This window comes from Scyliorhinus canicula, chromosome 13, assembly GCF_902713615.1.
Source record: "Scyliorhinus canicula chromosome 13, sScyCan1.1, whole genome shotgun sequence".
NCBI classification, from domain to species: Eukaryota; Metazoa; Chordata; class Chondrichthyes; order Carcharhiniformes; family Scyliorhinidae; genus Scyliorhinus; species Scyliorhinus canicula.
The window spans coordinates 136,435,076-136,459,131 of record NC_052158.1 but is presented as its reverse complement, the minus strand read 5'-3'; the positions used below and the strand labels follow the sequence as shown (position 1 = coordinate 136,459,131).

The following is a 24,056-nucleotide window of genomic DNA, read 5'->3' as shown; positions in this document are numbered from 1 at the left end:
GGGCCAACGGCAGGTATATGGAGTTGGGACACAGATCAACCATGTTTCCATTGAATGGTGGGACAAGTTTGAGAGGCTAAATGGCCTACTCCTGCTCCTAGGTTCTTGTGGCCAGGATTTTCTCTGCAAATAATGGAACATGGTTCTAGATACAAAGCTTGGTCTAATCAAGTAAGGGTTATAATAACTACATCAGTCCCACAGTGAATGGTTGCAGTAGACTGCCATCTAGTGCTGTCCATGCTGAAATGCTCGGAAGGAGAAATAAATTGTTTTGACAGTGGGTTATGGGATTAATGTAAGGGCAGTCAGTGGATGGAAATGGTTGAGTGGAACTGACAACCTAAACAACTGTGCTTGGCGGAGAAAGATAGCCAGGTTAATTTCATATTCTTGTAAGTGGATGTTAATGGCAATTTTGTAAATACCAAATTTCCGGTTCATTTTGGAAAAATATTTGTATTTGATTGTGAAAGAAAATATTTTCTTTTATGATGTTGGTGTTGCCCATTGCATTGCCTTGCTGGGTCATTTAAGGACAGTTTAGAGCCAGCCATATGATCCACGGTGGCACAATGGTTAACACTGCTGCCTCACAGCGCCAGGAACCCGGTTCGATTCCGGACTTGGGTAACTAGAGTTCGCACATTCTCCCTGTATCTGCATGGGTTTTCTCCGGGTACTCCAGTTTCCTCCCACAGTCCAAAGTTGTGCAGGTTTGGTGGATTGGCCGTGATAAATTGCCCCCAAGTGCCCAAAAGGTTAGGTTGGGTTACGGGGATGGGATGGGGCGTGGGCGTAGGTCGGATGCTTTTTGAGTGTGGGTGCAGATGCGATGGACCAAATGACCTCCTTCTACACTGCAATTCTATTCTATTTTACTGTGGGTCTGGAGTCACATGTAGGCCAGACCAGTAAGGATGGTGGATTTCCTTCCCGAAAGATCATTAGTGAACCAGATGATGCACATTTAGCAAAGCATAAACCATACCTCCCATACCTTACCATTCCCATCTCATGCCATCTCTCTTTCTCCTCCCCCCCCCCCCCCCCCCCCCCAATCCCTGTTTTTCCAATCTTCCCATGGCACCTTTCTCGTGCTGTGTCCCTTTCATACTTTTAATTTCATCCCCATCATAACCCACCCCATTGCAACAGTCTAGACCATTACCCCCCCCCCCCCACTTCCAAATGCCATCAGCTAATGTCCAACACCTCCAGAAAGAGTAATTTCTCTCTCTTCTCCTCTCTCTCGCTCGCTCTCTCTCTCTCTCTCTCTCTCTTCCCCCCCCCCCCCCCCCCCCCCCCCCCCCCCCAACACCACCACCTCCTCAAACCCCATACACACACACCAAAGATTCTCTTGGCCTAGTTCTCATCTGCCTGTTCTACCGTTGTTTAAGTACATTGATTTTGGTGCTTTGTTTGTTCCCTTTTAATCTACTGAATACAATACAATTCAGCTGAAAGGAAGAAAATGCATTTATATTGCGTTTTTCAAATTGTATCTGTCTTGTTCAGTCCGATCAGATGAGCTGACAAAACATTGTAGGTAACTAGATTTACATATAAAGGAGGTGACTGCATCAATGTTAAAGAATTGGGATATGGAGTCAGAATGTAACAGATGTACTGGCTGTGTTGAGGTGAGCTTGGTTGTATTTGAAGATTTTAATTTGCCTTCATGAACTGTTATCATTGTGTGTAACTCAAATCATTATCTAATGAAATTGCACTGCAGCATTTTTCATAACTTGTATGGTAAAAAGATGAATTTGATAACAGATTGGGTTTTATCTTGACAAGGGTGGAGCTGGATAGGACTTTGAGTGTGGTTCTAGCACCTATTTGCAGTGCAAGATAGTGATGTGACAAACCACATCTGTGCACTGTCAACATTGTACAGTAATTTAGGGAACAAAAGCTCTTTTGCTGCCAGCCAACATTAATCAATCCTGCAAATTTACTTAGGGTTGCTTTTGGCTGAGAGAGACTTGTAGTTTGTAGCTAGCAGCATCAATATCAAATCATACGTAACATGAAAGCAGCCTTATTAAGCAATCAGATTAAATTTTCTTTTTAAGTGACAAGATGACATATTGAAGAGTAAATGGCATGGTAGCACAGTGGTTAGCACTGTTGCTTTACAGTGCCAATGTCCCAGGTTCAATTCCTGGCTTGGGTCACTGTCTGAGGAGTCTGCACATTCTCCCCGTGTCTGTGTGGGTTTCCTCCGACTATGGTCATCTTGGACGTTGGCGACTACTTAATTCCAAGCCACATCCCACAGCGTGATCAATGATATTGCACAGTAATTGGCCAGAATGAGGTGAGATTAACTCTTAATTGTCTTAAGGGGTATGTGGTCAATCTGTGATTGGTCTAATTGGTTTCTTAGGGTGATGGTTATCTCGTGCTTTTATTTCCCATAGGAATCCTATTTCACGTGAACCCAAGTAAACTAAATCAAATAAACTCCGGGATCCCATAGTCCCTTAACTGACCCTCTAATGTATCAATTACTTGTGGGCAACCCCCTCACTAAAGTTTGTTTCTGTAACTTCTTGCTAAGATAAACTAATGTTTTGCCATCTCCCTTACCCAATTGTTCAGGATGGGGAAAATAAGCTGTCTATGTTTGGACAAGTTATTCCCCAGAAAGATGAACCGTAACAAATGAATTTTAACAAATGATAACACAAATCTAAGAATATCCACATAAAACAAACAAAACGCAGATTCTCGCAGCTCGTAAATTTAAAAGTTAATTCTCAGTCAACATTCTCTCGCATCTATAGTTTCTTAAAGAGACAAAACACTACAAACTCTCAATCATCTGCTTAAAATTTAAAAAAACAAGGCTCTCCATTATAGTTTGCTTATTCCGACACCTAATTTTATGGGCATCACCTATTCTTTGTTGATTCAAAATCTCAAACACATTCTCCCCCACATTACCACCTGCAAAATATTTGTTCTCTAACTGGGGGGTAGAAATGTGACAACACAATTCTCTCATTTATTCCAAAGACTATGCTTAAAATTCCCACATCTATCTGGTGTCATTGAGTTCCCAAAAATTCACAATTAAACCTGATCTGAAACTAATTTAAACACATGCATAATCATAGACGCGCAACGTTTGAGTGATTTTTAAAAAAAAATCGACTGTCTGCTGAAATGGTTAACTTTTCTACAGAATCAACAAGGCCAGGAGGTGGGCAGAGAAACCTTGCCGCGCAATTGTCACTTTGCGTAATTTACAAACTTCCCTTTGTCTATTTTCATAAATTTTGCTTCAATTTCATTCCCTTATCCTTCATTTTTCTTTCAACTGATTTCAATTTCACATGTGTGTGTTACTTTACCAAGTTTGAAAGCAATCTTAACAGTTCCATTTTTAAAAGACTCAGATAGAACATAGAACAGTACAGCACAGAACAGGCCCTTCAGCCCTCAATGTTGTGCCGAGCCATGATCACCCTACTCAAACCCACGTATCCACCCTATACCCGTAACCCAACAACCCCCCCTTAACCTTACTTTTTTATTAGGACACTACGGGCAATTTAGCATGGCCAATCCACCTAACCCGCACATCTTTGGACTGTGGGAGGAAACCGGAGCACCCGGAGGAAACCCACGCACACGGGGAGGACGTGCAGACTCCACACAGACAGTGACCCAGCCGGGAATCGAACCTGGGACCCTGGAGCTGTGAAGCATTTATGCTAACCACCATGCTACCCTGCTGCCCCCTAAATGTTTTGAAAAGTTCAAATTGGATCGTTGTCAAACTGCAATCTTATAATCTGACCTTGACTCCGAACTGGATTCCGGAATTGTTTAACACAAATGTATTTTATTTACACCTTATTTTTTTAAAAATCAATTCTGTTGTTGTAATATTTGTCTCTTTGCGATAGCAAAAGGCGCTGTTTTGACGTTCCTTATCTGGGTCCATTTGCGCATATTGCCTCAATTTGAAAAGAGGCCATCCATGCCAAGGGTGGAGGTCGGCTGCCTCTCCTTCTAAGTCCCAATCAGTGTTAGCTGTGTCTGGGAGGAATCAGCCCACTGTGGTGACGTGTACTGTAGCTAGAGGAGTGGTCGCCCCTATTTTGGTTGGTTTCCATGTCCGCCACCGGAATGGCAGCCATGGGGTTTGAACTTTGTTGATGCACCAACTTGGTTTGTAATACATGCAGACTCAGGATTGTCTGTCTTGTCGCTTGTCTGTGCCTCCCACCATTTCCTACTGTGCAGTGGAGGGGCAGTAGGAACCATCCTTGTTTTTGCATTTTGCTGATCAATTTTCTGCATCTTTGGTCGAGGTTTAGAGACATAATCCCCATACCTCCCCATTCAGCAGCCTCTTGACTTAGACTTCCTTAATAATGATGGTGGTGTTCTAGCAACCATACTGCCTAGAGGGAGATGAAGAAGTGATCTGGACAGCTATTGTAAGTAATTAAGAAATGAAATGTTAACATGGATATAAATGTAAGGCAGTGGATATTACTGTACAACAACTAAGCATGAAATGTGTGTGCAATTAATTCATGTCAAAAGTAAAATGGAAATTTTGTTAGCTCCGCCAAAAGTATCAGGAGATAGATTGGCAGAGTTGAGTTTCCCTAAGAAAAGGAGTAAGTAATTGGGTCTTCAAACTGGTGTGAGGGACGGGATTAGAGCAATGTGACTACAAATGTCACAGCACTTAAACTGTGAGAGCGGACTAGAAGAAACAAATAAAATCTATAAATTCCAAACTTTGCAGTGAGGCTGGTAGAGGGAGGATTGTCTTCTCTCCTATTTCTTTTGTGGTGTGCATATGACATAACTCTCTCAAATATTGTCAATTAACTGCTTTGTATTTTTAAAGAAAAGACCTGAATAGCACCTGGCCCAGAAAAGATTTGAAGGTTAGATAAGTAAATATAACTACAAACATTGTTAATGCTTTTTGTTTGCTTCTTTTCATCTCTCAGGATTATTGAATGCCAAGGGCTTCCTCTTGTAAATGGACAGAGTGGTGATCCCTATGCTTCTGTGTCTCTGATTGGACCATCTAGGTATGGTAGTGATTCTAGTATTATATTCTAAGCTTACAATTATGAATTATATAATGCTTCTATATGGAGTAGCCTGATTACATGGAGTAGCCTGATTGCATTTGCACAAGTTAGGGGGAAGAACTTAAAAGGAAAACAAGTTAATTAGAAGCCCATAAGGCAATTCTGGTGTAGGATTGTGTTTCACTGTACTCTGCTAAGATTTGAATTATTTTTCCATGTATTCAATTTGTAATGTAGGATGTGGGAAAAAAGAACTTTCACACTAATGCAGTTCTTTACTGTTGTGATGAATTGGAAAATGTATTTCAAATTTCCAGAATTCTCAGAGGGATTAGCTCATCAAAGGGATTAACCCTGGCTTGGTGGTAATGACAGGGTGGGGAATAGGCCGTGCCATGAGGTTGCAGATTTTGCTGAATACAATTTTACTGCTGCTGATGGCCCACAACGCCTCATAGATGCCCAGTTTTGAGTTGCTGGATATGTTCGAAGTCTGTCCCATATAGTACGATGATAGTGTCACACAACACAATGGAGGGTCCCCTCAATGTAAAGATGGAACTTCGCTATCAGAAGGACTGTGAATCATAGAATTTAACAGCGCAGAAGGAGGCCATTTGGCCCATCAAATCTGCACCGGCTTTTGAAAAAAGCACCCTACTTAAGCCCACACCTCCACCCTATCCCTGTAACCCAGTAACCCCACCTACCCTTTTGGACACGAAAGGCAATTTAACATATCCAATCCACCTAACCTGCACACCGTTGGACTGTGGGAGCAAACTGGAGCACCCGGAGGAAACCCACACAGACACAAGGAGAAAATGCAAACTCCACAGTCATCGGGGGCTGGAAGTGAACCCGTGCCCCTGGAGCTGTGAGGCAACAGTGAAAACCACCGTGCCACCCACTGTGCGGCGGTCACTCCTACTGTCATGGACTGATGCATCTGTGGCAGGTAGGTGGATGAAGTATGTTTTTTCTCTCTTGTTTCCCACACCACCTACCCAGTCCCAGTCTAGCAGCGATGTCCTTTAGGACCTGGCCCACTCTGTCTGTGACGGTCCTACAGAGCCACTCTCTTGGTGATGGATATTGAAGTCCCCCAACCTGAATACATCTATGCCCGTGCCACATTCTGTGCTTCCTCCAATTGCTGCTCAACGTGGAGGAGTCTTGATTCATCAGTTGAGGGTAGACAGTATGTGATAATCAGTAGGAGGTTTCTTTGCCTATGTTTGACTTTACCCCAGTCCAGAGTCTCTTTTCAGGAGTCCTAGGGAATCTCCCTGCTGACTGTACCATTGTTGCCACCTCTGAGGGGCCTGCCTGGTGGCAAAGGACATAGCCAGGAATGGTGACAGTGGTGTCTGGGATATTGTCTGTAAAGTATGATTCCATGAGTATGACTGTCATGCTGTTGCTTGACTAGCCTGAATAGCACTCCCAATTTTGGCACAAGCCTCCAGGTGTTATTAAGGAGGACTTTGCAGTGTCATCAGGGCTGGGTTTGCCATTTTCATTTCCAGTGCCTAGGTCGATGTCAGGTGGTCTGTCCTGTTTCATTCCTTTTTATTGACTTGCTGGGCCATTTCAGAGGGCATTTAAGAGTTAACCACATTATTATGCGTCTGGCGTCCAATTTGTGAACTAGATGAGTTTTTTTGTAAGACATTCGAAGATGATTTCATGTTCATTGTTAGACTTTTAGTTCAAGATATTGTATTGTTCCAGATATTTTATTGAACTGTGGTGTGATTCGAACCGTGGTCCCCCCAAGCATTATCCAGGATTGCTAGTCAAGTGACAATACCACTGTGCTACTGTCTCCCTGCCAAGTCTGCATGTCAACAGCAAAACTGGCTCAGTAATCTTCCAGGAGGTGGTCTCTTAATTGACTGCCTCCAAGTTTGCCATCCAGTTAGGATGCCGGGAAAGCAATATGCTGCAGGCCCAATCAGATGTCCAGCTGCTCTGGTGCTTGAGAAGCCCCATCAGGGGAGGTGGGTGCAATTCAATTCCCGTGCCAGCCTCCCCGAACAGGTACGGAAATGTGGAGACAAGGGGCTTTTCACAGTAACTTCATTTGAAGTCTACTTGTGACAATAAACGATTTTCATTCATTTTTTGTTTTCTTAGGTTGGATCAAAAAAGGACCAAAGTGAAGAAGAAAACCAGCAATCCGCTGTTTGATGAAACATTCTATTTTGAAGTAAGTGAAGAAAGCTTTCATGCTTCTTCCTTCATTGGTAGAATTAACAGTTCCCTATACGCAATAGCTGGATTGAGAGCAATGAAGAGGAATGTCATTGATTAATCTCTAATATAATTAATTGAAACATTCCAGGTAACGAGAACCAGCAGTTACACCAGGAAATCCCATTTTCAAGTTGAGGAGGAAAATATTGAAAAACTGGAAATCAGGTAAATGACGAAATAGAAGCTGCCAGACAAGTGCTGAAAAATGTCATTTGTATGAGAGGAATTGGAATTCTGAATAATACGGTCCATTTCTGGTTATTATGTACCGAATTTGCTGTCAAAATAATGGTGATGGTTGTGTCTCTCAATGTTTGTTACTTGTTAGTGATACAGCAGCTTTAGGTAAGGAAGAGATGCCCGGTTAAATGCCAATATTTATACATTGCCCAAGTTTCGTAGCTTTCACCCATTAGCTTTGCGAAAACTGCATTTCGCTATTAATAACATGATAAAGTTAATAACACGACTTTGGCACTGAAAATAACTTTTCAAGTACGGAGTTTCATTTCTGTTGGCTCTGAATTCTTTTAGGAGGTTAAAATCTAAATAAGAACTTTTCCTTTGTCTCTCTTCACCTCCCTCTTCCTCTTACTTTCCATCTCCTATTTCTCTTTCTCATTGCCTGATTTGAAATTAAATTCATTCTCTTTCATTCAACGCCGCCTTCCTATTTATTTTCCTACCCTTCGAACTCATTGCTTAAGGAGATATCCTATTGCTTTGTTCATTAGGTCCCAGATGCTGTTTCCCTCACTGCATCATTATGAATTCTCCCTTTCAGCAGCTTAATGGGCAAAACCATTTTTGAACAGAACGGTGGGTTTGGGGGCAAGTCTATTTAGCGGCAGATGCTATTGTTTGCCCTGCTACACCAAAACGCAGACAAATCTGTTGAATCAGGGATTGGTGCGAACCTGTTCACAATTGATGATCCACAATTGATGATCCAAGACTATTGATGCAAGAAGATGAATTCTCATATAATGAACAATTAACCATACTTCAACTTACAGCTATAATTGAAATATCGCTTGAATAAGTATTCTTGACTGAGGATTGCATTGATTTGCAATGAATTCTTCAGCAATACTTGTTTGTTATTGCGGTGTAATTTTTGGTAGAAATCCAGAAAATCAAATACTGTGAATAAGTTTTGAAACTAGTTTGTTAGGGAAAGTTATCAATATTCCTCTTCTTTTTAACTATCCTTTTCTGCTGTCGAATGGGGTCCGATGTCAGTGAGGTAAGATGGTTGATTGCTGAACGGTAAATAGCTGCATGTTGTGTTATTGTGGTATATTTATTTCTATAATTTGGGTGCTGTGGTTTTTAACTGCATGTTAAAAGGTTTACTTTTTAATTTTAATGCATTTATTGGTGAGTGGAATTTGATCCTTGGAATTTATATTGTGTAACATTCTCAGTTTTAATTTTAATCCGAGTTTACCAAATAGGCAATATTGTAAGTGTTGGTTAATTTTCTCCAAGCCTTCCCTAACTCCAGAATGGTGTGGCATATTTCCATATATCATATTTGAATTCATAAAACACCTTGTGTGTCTCAAAGTGAATCTTACAGTTAATTATCTCTGAAATTGACTATTTTGGGAAATATTTATGCTAGCAACATACAAAAGATGAATGACTAGTTTAGTTAGCATGTCATTTTGGGGATAACTGGTTGAGGGAAGAAGTTGTCGAGGGCAACATAAGACCATAAGAGACAGAAGCAGAATTAGGCCACACGGCTCCGCCATTCAACCATGGCTGATATTTTTCTCATCCCCATTCTCCTCCCTTCTCCCCGTAACCCATTTCCCTTATTATTAAGCAACATAAGTTGTGCTCCAAACTTTGGCATGTTTAGTTAGGATTCAATCCAGATTGTTCAATCCAGAATAGTGCCAGAGGACTGGAGGATAGCAAATGTGGTCCCTTTGTTTAAGAAGGGGAGTAGAGATAACCCCGGTAACTATAGGCCGGTGAGCCTAACGTCTGTGGTGGGTAAAGTCTTGGAGAGGATTATAAAAGATACGATTTATAATCATCTAGATAGGAATAATATGATTAGGGATAGTCAGCATGGTTTTGTGAAGGGTAGGTCATGCCTCACAAACCTTATCGAGTTCTTTGAGAAGGTGACTGAACACGTAGACGAGGTTAGAGCAGTTGATGTGGTGTATATGGATTTCAGTAAAGCGTTTGATAAGGTTCCCCACGGTCGGCTATTGCAGAAAATACGGAGGCTGGGGATTGAGGGTGATTTAGAGATGTGGATCAGAAACTGGCTAGTTGAAAGAAGACAGAGAGTGGTAGTTGATGGGAAATGTTCAGAATGGAGTTCAGTTACGAGTGGCGTACCACAAGTATCTGTTCTGGGGCCGTTGCTGTTTGTCATTTTTATAAATGACCTAGAGGAGGGCGCAGAAGGATGGGTGAGTAAATTTGCAGACGACACTAAAGTCGGTGGAGTTGTAGACAGTGCGGAAGGATGTTGCAGGTTACAGAGGGACATAGATAAGCTGCAGAGCTGGGCTGAGAGGTGGCAAATGGAGTTTAATGTGGAGAAGTGTGAGGTGATTCACTTTGGAAAGAATAACAGGAATGCGGAATATTTGGCTAATGGTAAAATTCTTGGTAGTGTGGATGAGCAGAGGGATCTCGGTGTCCATGTACATAGATTCCTGAAAGTTGCCACCCAGGTTGATAGGGTTGTGAAGAAGGCCTATGGTGCGTTGGCCTTTATTGGTAGAGGGATTGAGTTCCGGAGCCATGAGGTCATGTTGCAGTTGTACAAAACTCTAGTACGGCCGCATTTGGAGTATTGCGTACAGTTCTGGTCGCCTCATTATGGGAAGGACGTGGAAGCTTTGGAATGGGTGCAGAGGAGATTTACCAGGATGTTGCCTGGTATGGAGGGAAAATCTTATGAGGAAAGGCTGATGGACTTGAGGTTGTTTTTGTTAGAGAGAAGAAGGTTAAGAGGTGACTTAATAGAGGCATACAAAATGATCAGAGGGTTAGATAGGGTGGACAGCGGAGGTGGCTAGCACGAGGGGACATAGCCTTAAATTGAGGGGTAATAGATATAGGACAGAGGTCAGAGGTGGGTTTTTTACGCAAAGAGTGGTGAGGCCGTGGAATGCCCTACCTGCAACAGTAGTGAACTCGCCAACATTGAGGGCATTTAAAAGTTTATTGGATAAGCATATGGATGATAAGGGCATAGTGTAGGTTAGATGGCCTTTAGTTTTTTTCCATGTCGGTGCAACATCGAGGGCCGAAGGGCCTGTACTGCGCTGTATCATTCTATGTTCTATGTTTCCGAACTGTATGACAAAATAGAATAAGATCCCCCACCCACTGCCCCAACTTCTCCCTTATGTCAAACACGCCTGCTATTGCTTCTCAGTTTCTGTTCTCTGCAGTTGTCAAATGACCACTCTCCTCGTCAACTTTCTTCATGCAGAACTATATGGAACATTAAATGGAAGTGGAAGATTTAGTCCCTGGTAGAAAACATTGATGAAGCACAGAAAAAATCTACTTTGCTGTCTAGATATGGGTGACAGGTTCCTTTCCCAGAATAATATTAGTGACAATCCAGCAACTTTGGTGACTTTCTGATACTAGATTTATCAGATTTATTTTGTTTGAACTCCCAACCCGAGGTGTTGATCCAGTTCAATAACTCATGTATTAGCGTGCCCCAATCTTTATGCGATAAATTATATTTGAGACTAATTTGTATGGGGGTTTGGATGTTGATAGTAAATGGGTGAGAAGGGATTGATGTTTTTGCACCCCTTCAGCATGTTAGTACCTGATGATATATTCCCTATCTACTTTCTGCATGTATATAGAAATTTACAGAATTCCAGATCATTGGAATGAATAATATAATCTTAATTTGTCTGTGGGTTTCATCTTGTATTTCAAAGTGTGGCAGTAAAACTTAACCACAAGTACAGGATTGCATTGCACCTTTTTGTCCATGGTTTACCATTCATATTGTTTATCATTAGTGTATTGTGGTCTCTTGGTGGGGGGGGGAAGCATGGATTTACTTTGGTCAGTAATGATGATCGCACTGCTGGGAAGGAATAGAATCATAAAATCTCTACAGTGCAGTTGGAGTCTGCACCAACCCCCCAAGAGAACGCCCTATCCCCATAACCCCCGCTAACCAGTGGACACTAAGGAGCAATTTAGCATGGCCAATCTACCTAACCTGCACGTCTTTGGACTGCGGGAGGAAACTGGAGTAGTTGGAGAAAATACACACAGTCAACTACGGTCAGGTGTTGAACCCGAGTCGCTGGTGCTGTGAGGCAACAGAGCTAGCCACTGTGCCACCCCAAGGCGCGAAAGAAGAAAACAAATTGCTTTAAGTTTTGGTTCCTAGTGGGAACAATTAAATATTTGTAGTTCTGAAGCTTCTTGCTCATTTGCCACATTGCAGTGGAGAACCAAAGCACTTACCCTATTGCAGTACCCATCCCAGACCATTTATTGAATCTATAGAAACTTGTTTAAGGTGCTTCACAGGATCCGACAAGAAAAGTGAGATGTTTATTTGCTAATGATTAAAATATACTAATTTTACAGTTTTCCCACATATCTAGGCAGAAAAGGATTCTTTTATGTTGGTGCCAAGCTGGGCTGCTATACGATTAAACTTTTCAATGAAATTGATTGCTTTTGGCTGGAATTGAGATCTATTCAGTGCTTTAGGTGGCATTTCTGGGATTTAGGAAGGAGCATCACTTTCCTGTAACAGAAAATACTTGACTATTCAACAGATCAATCTGTATCAGTTGATAGAAAAGGCAGGTTCAGATTCTGAAGAGATTCTGCGCAAAACATTAACCTGTTCTTGTTTTTTCCTCTGACCTGCTTTGAATTTACAGCATTTTCTGTGTTCACAACTCTGTTGTGAGATAGTCACTCAATTTGATTTTGCCCCTTTTTAAACTTTTATCTTTTACTTCTTCCCATCATCATAGTAATTCCTGACACACACAACCATGTGTGCAAACAGAGGGCGCGATTCTCCACAAATGCGGCGAATCGCAAAGGCTGCCGTGAAACTGGCCGTGTTTAACGGCAGCCTCCGCGGCCCCTCCCGGGACCCGATTCTCCCCCCCCCGGACGAGGCTAGCAGCGGGGCCCCGTAAAGCACGGCATCGCGGCCTTAGCGACCGTCGCTAAGTCCGCGCGCCAAGCGTCATGCCGGCTGATGCGCACGATGACGTCAGCCGCGCGTGCGCGGGTTGGATGGCTCCAACCCGCGCATGCGCGGGGCCGTCATCTCCCTCGGCCGCCCCGCGGACTGATCCTGCGGGGCGGCGGAGGGAGAAAATGGACGCACTGCCCGCGATCGGTGGGCACCGATCGCGGGCCCATGCCCCCCTTGGCACAGCCGTACCAATCAGGGCCATGGATGCCCAGAACGGGCATGTTGCGGCCGTTTTTACGACGGCAGCAAGCAGGTGTGTTTGCGGCCGTAAAGGCCTGGGAACTCGGCCCATCGGCCTGGGGAGAATCGCTGTTCGCCGTAAAAAACGGCGAGCAGCGATTCGTGTCGTGGGGCGGCGGGGGAGGGGGGAGAATAGCGGGAGGGTGTGACAAATGTCGGGGACGCCCTCCCGCTATTCTCCGACCCGTCATGGGCAGCGGAGAATCGCGCCCAGAGCGTCTCACATCTATAGCAGTCCACAAGTTTCCAATTTGTGCTTCTGGAGGGTGGGAAACAGAGGCTATACTTTTGTTTGGGGGGAGTGTTTTAAATAATACACTTAGACCATAAGACATAGGAGCAGAATTAGCCACTCGGCCCATCGAGTCTGCTCCGCCATGGCTGATATTTTCTCATCCCCATTCTCCTGCCTTCTCCCCATAATCCCTGATCCCCTTATTAATCAAGAACCTAACTATCTGTCTTAAAGAGTTTAGGAGCTAGGTTTTCAGGAACTAGAGCATTTTAAAGAGTTTTTCAATATTTTATTGCCCTTCATTTTTCAAACTGCACAGCACTTATTTGAGTTTTATTTTTTATTTCTGCTCTGCTGCATTTGTTACAGAAATTGACAGTAGCTGTTGGTGACTATTTTTGATATTTGGTAAAGGAAGCAGCTTTCTGTTTTCCAGCATTTCTAAGGTTGCAAATTCTCGAGTATGTCGGTATTTTTCACTTTCTTGCAAAGTTAAATCTGCAATTAGTCCACTACTGTATTTATTCTCAAGCAAGCCGCTGTAAAAAGGACAAAGAGCTGTGAGGATGGCTCTTGTATCTTTGCCTCAGACCACAAGAAGTGTTGAACCTTTTGATTACGCTAATATAGAAACACTTTTGTTGTCAGAGTAGGGCAGCACGGTAGCACAAGTGATTAGCACAGTGGCTTCACAGTGCCTGGGTCCCATGTTTGATTCCCTGCAGGGTCACTCTCTGTGCGGAGTCTGCACGCTCTCCCTGTGTCTGCGTGGGTTTCCTCCGGGTGCTCCAGTTTCCTCCCACAGTCCAAAGACGTGCAGGTTAGGTGGCTTGACCATGCCAAATTGCCCTTAGTGTCCAAAAAGGTTAGATGGGGTTATTGGATTACGGGGGTAGTGTGTAAGTGAGGGCTTAGGTGGGTCGGTACAGACTCGATGGGCCAAATGGCTGCTTTCTGCACTGTATATTCTATGTTCTAATTACTGACTGGGCTCTTGCTAATTTAAATGGTAATGGAAAGTAATTACTCTGGAAAATCTGATTTCTATTATCTATTTGACATGTTGGTTTAGCATTTCAGCACTTTTTTAAAAAAAAGGCTGCAGTTAATTTGTTTAACTACCGTACCCCATGTTTCCCCCCACCTCACCTTCAGGATACAGCTGCACTCCATTTAAGATTCTGGGAATGGAAATTAAGTGGATGTATAAATGTTTTCTTTCCCCCCCCTCAAAAAGTGTACTTTGCAATATTATATTCTATGACTGTTAAAATTGGACATTAAGATTACAATGCATTTCACATTCCTTTCATACAGTATGTGGGACTCTTGCGTGCCTCACTTGCTATTTACAATATACATACCAGTATAGGGGTTTTACGCATTTTCCAGTCCTTGTTATACTATGGAAGGTGGGCCTGAGAGAGTGTCTTTTTCCCACTGACTCTATGCAGTGGTTGGCCCAGGCTTTAGTGTGTCCCTCTACACACAATCCTGGACTATGGAATGCGCTCAGTCTGCTGAATGCAGTTGTAGACAACCTTTGCACCTCTGTCAGATTAAGGGAAGTGACACACTGCTGGAGTCTATCTTTGTACTCCGTTTCTCCGCACTGCACATCAGAGTCCAGGGACCCTACGAGATTCATCTTTTGAATTGCAGGCTTAAACGGAGATTGATTTATGATAACAAGATCCCAAGAAAAGTGGGAAGATGCTCTGTGCCCCATCCTGTGGTACATTTTGTGTCGTACTGTCGTATGAGGAATGGTTGAGGACTCTGGGTCTGTACTCGTTGGAGTTTAGAAGGATGAGGGGGGATCTTATTGAAACTTACAGGATACTGCGAGGTCTGGATTGAGTGGATGTGGAAAGGATGTTTCCACTTTTAGGAGAAACTAGAACCAGAGGACACCATCTCCGACTAAAGGGACGTTCCTTTAAAACAGCGATGAGTAGGAATTTCTTCAGTCAGAGGTTGGTGAATTGTGGAACTCTGCCGCAGAAGGCTGTGGAGGCCAAATCACTGAGTGTCTTTAAGACAGAGATAGATAGGTTCTTGATTAATAAGGGGATCAGGGGTTATGGGGAGAAGGCAGCAGAATGGGGATGAGAAAATATCAGCCATGATTGAGTGGCGGAGCAGATTCGATGTGTCGAGTGGCCTAATTCTGCTCCTAGGTCTGGTCTTATGGTCGTCATAAAGGCCTTTCCAGTATTCCACCCAGTGGTGCATATATCCTCGGGTTCATTTTTGGTCAAAGGTTCCTTATATGGTGTCCTTGCAGGCAAAGGCCACCAACCCAGGCAAAAATAGTGGTTACTGTCTATGTGGAGTTTTCACTTTCTCCCCGTGTCTGCGTGGGTTTCCTCCAGGTGCTACGATTTCCCCCACAGTCCAAAGATGTGCAGGTTAGGTGGATTGGCCATGCTAAATTTCCCCTTAGTGTCCAAAAAGTTAGATGGGGTTATGGGGATACAGAAATAGGGTTGGGGCCTGATCCTAGGTAGGGTGCTCTTTCAGAGGTTCGGGGTAGACTCAATGGGCTGAATAGCTTCTTTCTGCACTGTTGGGATTCCATGATTGTTTTCCGTCCCATTGTTGAAAGTAGGTAAACATACGAACAAAGAGTAGTAGGCCATTCGGCCCCTCGAGTGCTCTGCTATTCAGTAAGATCATGGCTGATCTGATTGAGGCCTCAACTTCACATTCTGCCTACTCCTGATTACCTTTGACTTGCTTGTTAGTCAAGAATCTTATCTATCTTTGGACTTCTGGTGCTGGTGTTGCCCTTTTAATAATGAGGCTCTATTCATGATATGTTATGTCCCAACAACGTTGCCATACTGAGAGTATTTCTATTTATCTCGGTGAACCACAAGTCTTTCCTGTATATCGGTCAAATGACCACACAACCACTAAAGGGGCTGCCGTTCAAACAAGCCCGACACAAATTCCGCTACCTGGGGATCCAAATAGCCCATGACTGGAAAGGGATCCACAAATGGAACCTCACCAGCCTGACGGAGGAAGTAAAAAAGGACCTGCAAAGATGGAACACACTCCCACTCTCCCTCGCGGGGAGAGTCCAGACGATCAAAATGAACGTACTGCCCAGGTTCCTCTTCCTGTTTAGATCCATTCCGATCTACATCCCCAAGGCCTTTTTCAAAGTGCTGGACAAACTTATCATGACGTTCGTATGGGGGGGGGGGGGAAATGCTAGGATCCCAAAGAAGGTCCTACAAAAAACAAAATCCAGGGGGGGGGGGCTAGCCCTCCCGAACCTACAGTTCTACCACTGGGCGGCAACAGCCGAGCGAGTAAGGGGATGGATCCAGGAGCCAGAAGCCGAGTGGGTGCGTGCGGAGGAGGCCTCCTGCATTGGGACCTCCCTCCGGGCCCTCGCCACGGCAGCACTCCCATCCCCACCCAAAAAACACGCCAGCAGCCCAGTGGTGACAGCCACCCTCCAATCCTGGAACCAACTGCAGCAGCAATTTGACCTGACCAAAATGTCGGACAAGGCTCCCATCTGCAACAACCATAGGTTCACACCAGCACTGACTGATACCACCTTCAAAAGGTGGAGGCAGGACGGGGGGACACTGACAGTCAGGGACCTATACACGGACGACAGGATTGCAACACTGGTCGAACTGACAGAGAAATTTCGGCTAGCCGGGGGGAACGAGCTATGGTACCTGCAGCTCAAAAACTTCTTACAAAAGGAGACAAGGACATATCCACAACCGCCACGACAGACACTACTGGAAGACCTACTGGACGCAAGTATCCTAGAGAAAGGGAACTGTAGCGATATGTATGACCAACTGGTAGAAAGGGACGACACCGTATTGGACGCAACAAGAAAGAAATGGGAGGATGACCTGGGGATTGAGATATGGTGGGGACTCTGGAGCGAAGCACTGCATAGGGTCAACTCCACCTCCACGTGCGCAAGGCTCAGCCTGACGCAACTAAAAGTGGTACATAGAGCCCACTTAACAAGAAACCATATGAGTAGGTTCTTCCCGGAGGTGGAGGACAGATGTGAACGGTGCCAAAGAGGCCCGGCCAACCACGCCCACATGTTCTGGTCTTCCCCAGACTTGTGGAGTACTGGACAGCCTTCTTCGAGGCGATGTCCAAAGTGGTGGGGGTGAGGGTGGAGCCATGCCCGATAGTGGTGGTCTTCGGGGTTTCAGACCAGCCAGATCTATTCCTGGGGAGGAGGGCGGACGCCCTTTCCTTTGCCTCCCTGATCGCCCGCCGTAGAATCCTGTTTGGCTGGCGGTCAGCAGCACCGCCCAGAGCTGCAGACCGGCTGTCCGACCTCTCGGAATCTCTCCAAATGGAGAAAATCTGATTCGCCATCCGAGGGTCAGACAACGGCTTCCACAGAACGTGGGAGCCATTCATGCAATTGTTCCGGGACCTGTTTGTTGCCAACGAACAAGAGGAAGAATAGTCGGGTGGCCAAGAATCAGGGGAAAATGGACTGGAATCGGGGGAAGGTAGCCGGGGGGGGGGGGGGGGGGGGGGGGGCGCTACGGGTTTGTTATGGCGGATTGATGGCAAGCTAAGGCCCAAAACCAAACTGTAATTAAATGCCTATAAACATGTGCCTCGGCCATATTGGGGAATGTAAAATATGTATGCCACAGTTGTTATTATGAAGATGCTTACCTGTAAATATACATGTTAATTTTTGCGTGTTTTTTTCTAATAATTTGTAATTTGTTGGATATAAAATATGAAAACTCAATAAAAAACATTTTTTTTTAAAAAATGACCACACAACTAGTTAGCCAGTTCAAAAGTTAAACACACTAGGATTACTTCGACATGCAAACACAATATCTGCTACGAGTTAAACTACACTTATCAGCTACAATAACCTACACTTAACTTCAGGGTGACTGGCACTGTGCAAATGGATATGGAATGTATCCACGTTAGTTTCCTAGAACAGTATGTAATGGAACCTACGAGGGAACAAGCGGTCCTAGATCTGGTCCTGTGTAATGAAACAGGATTGATTAATGATCTCATAGTTAGGGATCCTCTCGGAAGGAGCGATCGCAATATGGTGGAATTTAAAATACAGATGGAGGGTGAGAAGGTCAAATCAAACACTAGTGTTTTGTGCTTAAACAAAGGAGATTACAATGGGATGAGAGAAGAGCTAGCTGAGGTAGACTGGGAGCAAAGACTTTATGGTGAAACAGTTGAGGAACAGTGGAGAACCTTCCAAGCGATGTTTCACAGTGCTCAGCAAAGGTTTATACCAACAAAAAAGGACGGTAGAAAGAGGGAACATCGACCGTGGATATCTAAGGAAATAAGGGAGAGTTTCAAATTGAAAGAAAAAACATACAAAGTGGCAAAGATTAGTGGGAGACTAGAGGACTAGGAAATCTTTAGGGGGCAACAGAAAGCTACTAAAAAAGCTATAAAGAAGAGGAAGATAGATTATGAGAGTAAACTTGCTCAGAATTTAAAAACAGATAGTAAAGGTTTCTCCAAATATATTAAACAATAAAGAGTGGCTAAGGTAAATATTGGTCCTTGCGAGGATGAGCACAGTAAGAAGTCTTACAACACCAGGTTAAAGTCCAACAGGTTTGTTTCAAACACGAACTTTCGGAGCACAGCTCCTTCCTCAGGTGAATGGCTCCAAGTGTTGTAAGACTTCTTACTGTGCTCACCCCAGTCCAACGCCGGCATCTCCACGTCTTGAGAGGATGAGAAGGGAGATTTAATAATGGGAGATGAGGAAATGGCTGAGGAACTGAACAGGTTTTTTAGGTCGGTCTTCACGGTGGAAGACACAAATAACATGCCAGTGAATCATGGAAATTAGGCTATGACAGGTGAGGACCTTGAGATGATTGTTATCGCGAAGGAGGTAGTGATGGGCAAGCTAATGGGCTAAAGGTAGACAAGTCTCCTAGCCCTGATGGAATGCATCCCAGAGTGCTAAAAGAGATGGCTAGGGAAATTGCAAATGCACTAGTGATAATTTACCAAAGTTCACTAGACTTTGGGGTGGCCCCGGCAGATTGGAAATTAGCAAACGTGACACCACTGTTTAAAAAAGGAGGTAGGCAGAAAGTGGGTAATTATAGGCCAGTTAGCTTAACTTCGGTAGTAGGGAAAATGCTGGAATCTATCATCAATGAAGAAATTGCGAGGCATCTGGATGGAAATTGTCCCATTTGACAGACGCAGCATGGGTTCATAAAGGGCAGGTCATGCCTAACTAATTTAGTGGAATTTTCTGAGGACGTTACCAGTGCGGTAGACAGCGGGGAGCCAATGGATTTGGTATATCTGGATTTCCAGAAAGCTTTTGACAAGGTGCCACACAAAAGGTTGGTGCATAAGATAAACATGCATTAAGGGTAAAGTAGTAGCATGGATAGAGGATTGGTTAGTTAATAGAAAGCAAAGAGTGGGGATTAATGGGTGTTTCTCTGGTTGGCAATCAGCAGCTAGTGTGTCCCTCAGGGATCAGTGTTGGGCCCACAATTGTTCACAATTTACATAGATGATTTGGAATTGGGGACCAAGTACAATGTGTCCATATTTGCAGACGACACTAAGTTGAGTGGTAAAGCATAAAGTGCAGAGGATACCAGAAGACTGCAGAAGGATTTGGATAGGTTAAGTGAATGGGCTAGGGCCTGGCAGATGGAATACAATGTTGACAAATGTGAGGTTATCCATTTTGGTAGGAATAACAGCAAAAGGGATTATTATTTAAATGATAAAATAGTAAAACATGCTGCTGTGCAGAGAGACCTGGGTGTGCTCGTGCATGAGTCGCAAAAAGTTGGTTTACAGGTGCAACAGGTGATTAAGAAGGCAAGTGGAGTTTTGTCCTTCATTGCTAGAAGGATGGAGTTTAAGACTAGGGAGGTTATGCTGCAATTGTATAAGGTGTTAGTGAGGCCTAACCTGGAGTATTGTGTTCAGTTTTGGTCTCCTTACCTGAGAAACAACGTACAGGTGCTGGAGTGTGTGCAGAGGAGATTCACTAGGTTAATTCCAGAGCTGAAGGGGTTGGATTACGAGGAGAGGTTGAGTAGACTGGGACTGTACTCGTTGGAATTTAGAAGGATGCGGGGTGATCTTGTAGAAACATATAAAATTATGAAGGGAATAGATAGGATAGATGAGGGCAGGTTGTTTCCACTGGCGGGTGAAAGCAGAACTAGGGAGCATAGCCTCAAAATAAGGGCAAGTAGATTTAGGACTGAGCTTAGGAGGAACTTCTTCACCCAAAGGGTTGTGAATCTATGGAATTCCTTGACCAGTGAAGCAGTTGAGGCTCATTCATTAAATGTTTTTAAGATAAAGATAGATAATTTTTGAAGAATAAAGAGATAAGGGCAGCACGGTAGCATTGTGGATTGCACAAATGCTTCACAGCGCCAGGGTCCCAGGTTCGATTCCCCGCTGGGTCACTGTCTGTGTGGAGTCTGCACGTTCTCCCTGTGTGTGCGTGGGTTTCCTCCGGGTGCTCCGGTTTCCTCCCACAGTCCAAAGATGTGCAGGTTAGGTGGATTGGCCATGATAAATTGCCCTCGGGGTCCAAATTACCCCTTAGTGTTAGGTGGGGTTTCTGGGTTATGGGGATAGGGTGGAGGTATGGGATTGGGTAGGGTGCTCTTTCCAAGAGCCAGTGCAGACTCGATGGGCTGAATGGCCTCCTTCTGCACTGTGAATTCTATGAATAAAGGGTTATGGTGTTCGGGCTGGAAAGTGGAGCTGAGTCCACAAAAGATCAGCCATGACCTCATTGAATGGCGGAGCAGGCTCGAGGAGCCAGATGGCCTACTCCTGCTCCTAGTTCTTATGTTCTTTCCTGATGATGGAGAGTAGACTGATAGGGCGGTAATTGGCCGGGTTGGATTTGTCCTGTTTCATGTGTGCAGGACACACTTGGGCAATTTTCCATATTGCTGGGTAGATGGCAGTTTTGTATTGGAACAGCAAAGCTAGAGGTGCGGGAAGCCCCGGAGCACAAGTCTTCAGTACTATTGTTGGAATATTGCAAAGGCCCATAGGCTTTGCAGTATCCAGTGCCTTCAGCCATTTCTTAATATAAATATATTTTTATTGAACTTTTATCAGTTTATACGAATCACAACCCCAATATCACATAATAACACAAGCATTGCCAAAACAAAGAACAAGGACTGGTTTAGCACAGGGCTAAAGAGCTGGCTTTTAAAGAAGACCAAGGTAGGCCAGCAGCGCGGTTTAAATTCCCCTACCAGCCTCCCCGAACAGGCGCCGGAATGTGGTGACTGTGGGTTTATCACAGTAACTTCATTTGAGGCCTACTTGTGACAATAAGCGATTTTCATTTCAGTTCATTTCAATACACTCCCCACCACCACATTACCCGCTAACAGCACCAGGTCCTTAAAATGCAAAATGAATGGCCGCCATCTATGATAGAACCCATCGATCAACCCCGTCACTCTAAACTTGACCATCTCAAGGTACAAGAACTCCGTCAAAGCAGCCAGCCATGATGTAGCGCTAGGTGGTGTTGCCTGTCTCCAATTCAGCAAAATCCGCCTTCGGCCAACAACGAGCCGAATGCCAGAACCTCCGCCCTCACCTCCAATCTTCGCTCTGGCTTATTCGACACCCCAAATGCAGTGACTGACGGGAATGGCTCTAAATCCACATTCAGGATCACCAGCACCTCCAGGTCTGTCCCTTTTAACGGACCCTGGCTCCATCCTCACCCAAATAACTTCCTGATCCCCAACACCTTCTCCACATTGGGCCGCCCAATAATAATACATCCCTCTCCCTCTAGGAACACCCCCCCCCCCCCCCCCTTCCCCCTATACAATCTGAAGAGTTCTCCATGCCCATATGAAACTTGTTATGAGCCACTCCATCTCCTGAAAAAAACTACTTTTAGTAGAAAAACTGGGAGACATTGAAACAAGAACATGAATTGTGGCAAGATATTCATCTTAATAGATTGGACTCGGCCCAGCAAAGACAGCGGGAGGCTGTCCCACCTCTGTAGATCCGCTCTAACTCTACACACCAGGCTCATAAAATTTAACTTGTCAAGTTGTGCCCAGTCCCAGGCTACCTGGACCCCCAAAGAACAAAAACTAGTCCCCATAGACGAAACGGCAGCCCCACCAGCCCAGCTCGTCCCCTCGAAGGGCTAACCACAAAATAATTCCTCTTCCCAACATTCAGTTTATATCCTGAAAAAGATTTGAATCTTTTCAATATTCCCAATGTATCCCCATAACTGTCCCAGAATTCCTTGCATATAGCACAACAACCCCCCCCCCCCCCCCCCCCTCCCCCCCAAAAATCTAGTCTTCCCCACTAGCCCTGGGAGGCAAGATTCCAACCTTGAGACCAAGCCCTTGGCCAAAGATTCGTATCCACATTAAGTTGAGAAATTGGGCGGTATTACCCACACTCTTCTTGTGTCCTTATCCTTCATCAGAAGGAGGGAGATGCACACTGCTCCAGGGTCTCCAGAAGACGATCCCTCACCAATGAGTCGTTAAGCATCCCTAGCAGATCCGTAAACCTCGGGTAAACCTCCGAGAAACCAACTGGTCCAATCTATAGAGCCCCTCATAAAAGCGCCGATGCACCTCACCAACCTTTTCCGGGAGGGAGGGAGTTCTTTTGTTCAAGGTCACAAGCGTAGCTTTTTTGTTTTTGTTTCATGTGGGGGAGAGAGTGGTGTTTGGTTCTCGGGTTGTTTGTCTGATGTCCGGGGAGACCAGGGTTTTGGGGTGGTTGGCGAGGGGGGGCTGTAGTTTGCTGACTGTGATGGTTCCTTTGTTTTTGAACTGGCTTGAAGGGGTGATGGGTGGGCCTGGAACTGGTGTTGGTCAAATGGAATGTGAGGCGGTTGAGTGGCCCAGTTAAAAGGTCCTGGGTGTTTGCCCACATGGAAAGTTTGACCGGTGAACTATTTTTTTTTACTGGGCACCCACTTGAGAGTCTGAGATCAAACACTTCTGCGGAAAGGATGGGTGGGGCACGTGCATAATTTTGATGTCAGGACGAGGGGAGGGGGGTGCGGGGAAACACAGTGCTTATTAACAAGAGGGTGGCTTTTCCTGCGGTCAACATTTTCACCGACTCGAGAGAGGTTGGTTATTGTTAGTGGGGTGTAAGCAGCCACGCCAGTGGTTTTGGTCAGCGTGTATGCACTGAATTGGGATGACAGTGCTTTCATTCAAAAGGTGCTGGCCTCTATTCCATCTCTTAATTATGTGGGGGGGGGGTTCTTGGGTGGGGGCACGCCAATTGTGTTCGAGAGCCTAGGCTGGACAGGTCAAATCCCAAGTCCTTAACTACATCAGGGGTGACAAAGGAGCTGCAGGTATTCATGGATCAGATGGAGGGGGTGGGTGCAGATCGATGGAGATTTCTTTGCATTCCCATGTGCATTCGGTCTACTTTGTGGTGGGTAAGTCATTGCTCCCTGGGGTTAGGGGGTGGGGTACTCGCCGAACGTGATATGGGAGCATGCTCCACATTATGTGAACCTGTTGGAGCTGGGCCCGCCCTCAGCGACCCCCATGGAGGCTAGACATGCCGTTGCTCGTTGATGAAGGATTTTGCAAGCGGATATCCTCTGTTATTAGGGAGTACGTAGAGTTTAACAAGATTGAGGAGGTTTCGCCTTTCGCGCTCAAGGAAGCACTGAAGATGGTTTTTAGGGGTGAGCTACTTTTATATAAGGCATAAAGGGATGAATCTGGGAAGATGGAGAGGCAGAAGCTGGTGGATTCCATCCTTGAGGTGGACTGCCAATAGTCAATTGCCCCAACACCGGAGCTTTTGGCAGAGAGAAAGAAATTGCAGATGGATTTCGATTTATTGTCAACAGGGAAGGTGGTGAGCCAGCTGCGTCTCTCGAGGAGGGATGTTTTGAGTATTTGGAGCATTTGTTAGCTCATCAACTGAGGCAGCAGGCTGCCTCTCG

At 44.8% G+C, this 24,056-nt stretch overlaps 1 protein-coding gene across 2 annotated transcripts in view; it reads left to right on the top strand.

Annotated features, from left to right (window-relative positions):
- The window catches only part of rasa2 (RAS p21 protein activator 2), a 204,215-nt gene that overhangs the window by 124,186 nt on the left and 55,973 nt on the right, over positions 1-24,056 (top strand). For both annotated transcript variants that reach the window (XM_038815283.1, XM_038815284.1), the window contains 3 exons: positions 4,992-5,075; positions 7,218-7,290; positions 7,426-7,502. In XM_038815283.1, the coding sequence (XP_038671211.1) occupies positions 4,992-5,075; positions 7,218-7,290; positions 7,426-7,502 (234 nt within the window). The remainder of the gene's footprint in view (positions 1-4,991; positions 5,076-7,217; positions 7,291-7,425; positions 7,503-24,056) is intronic.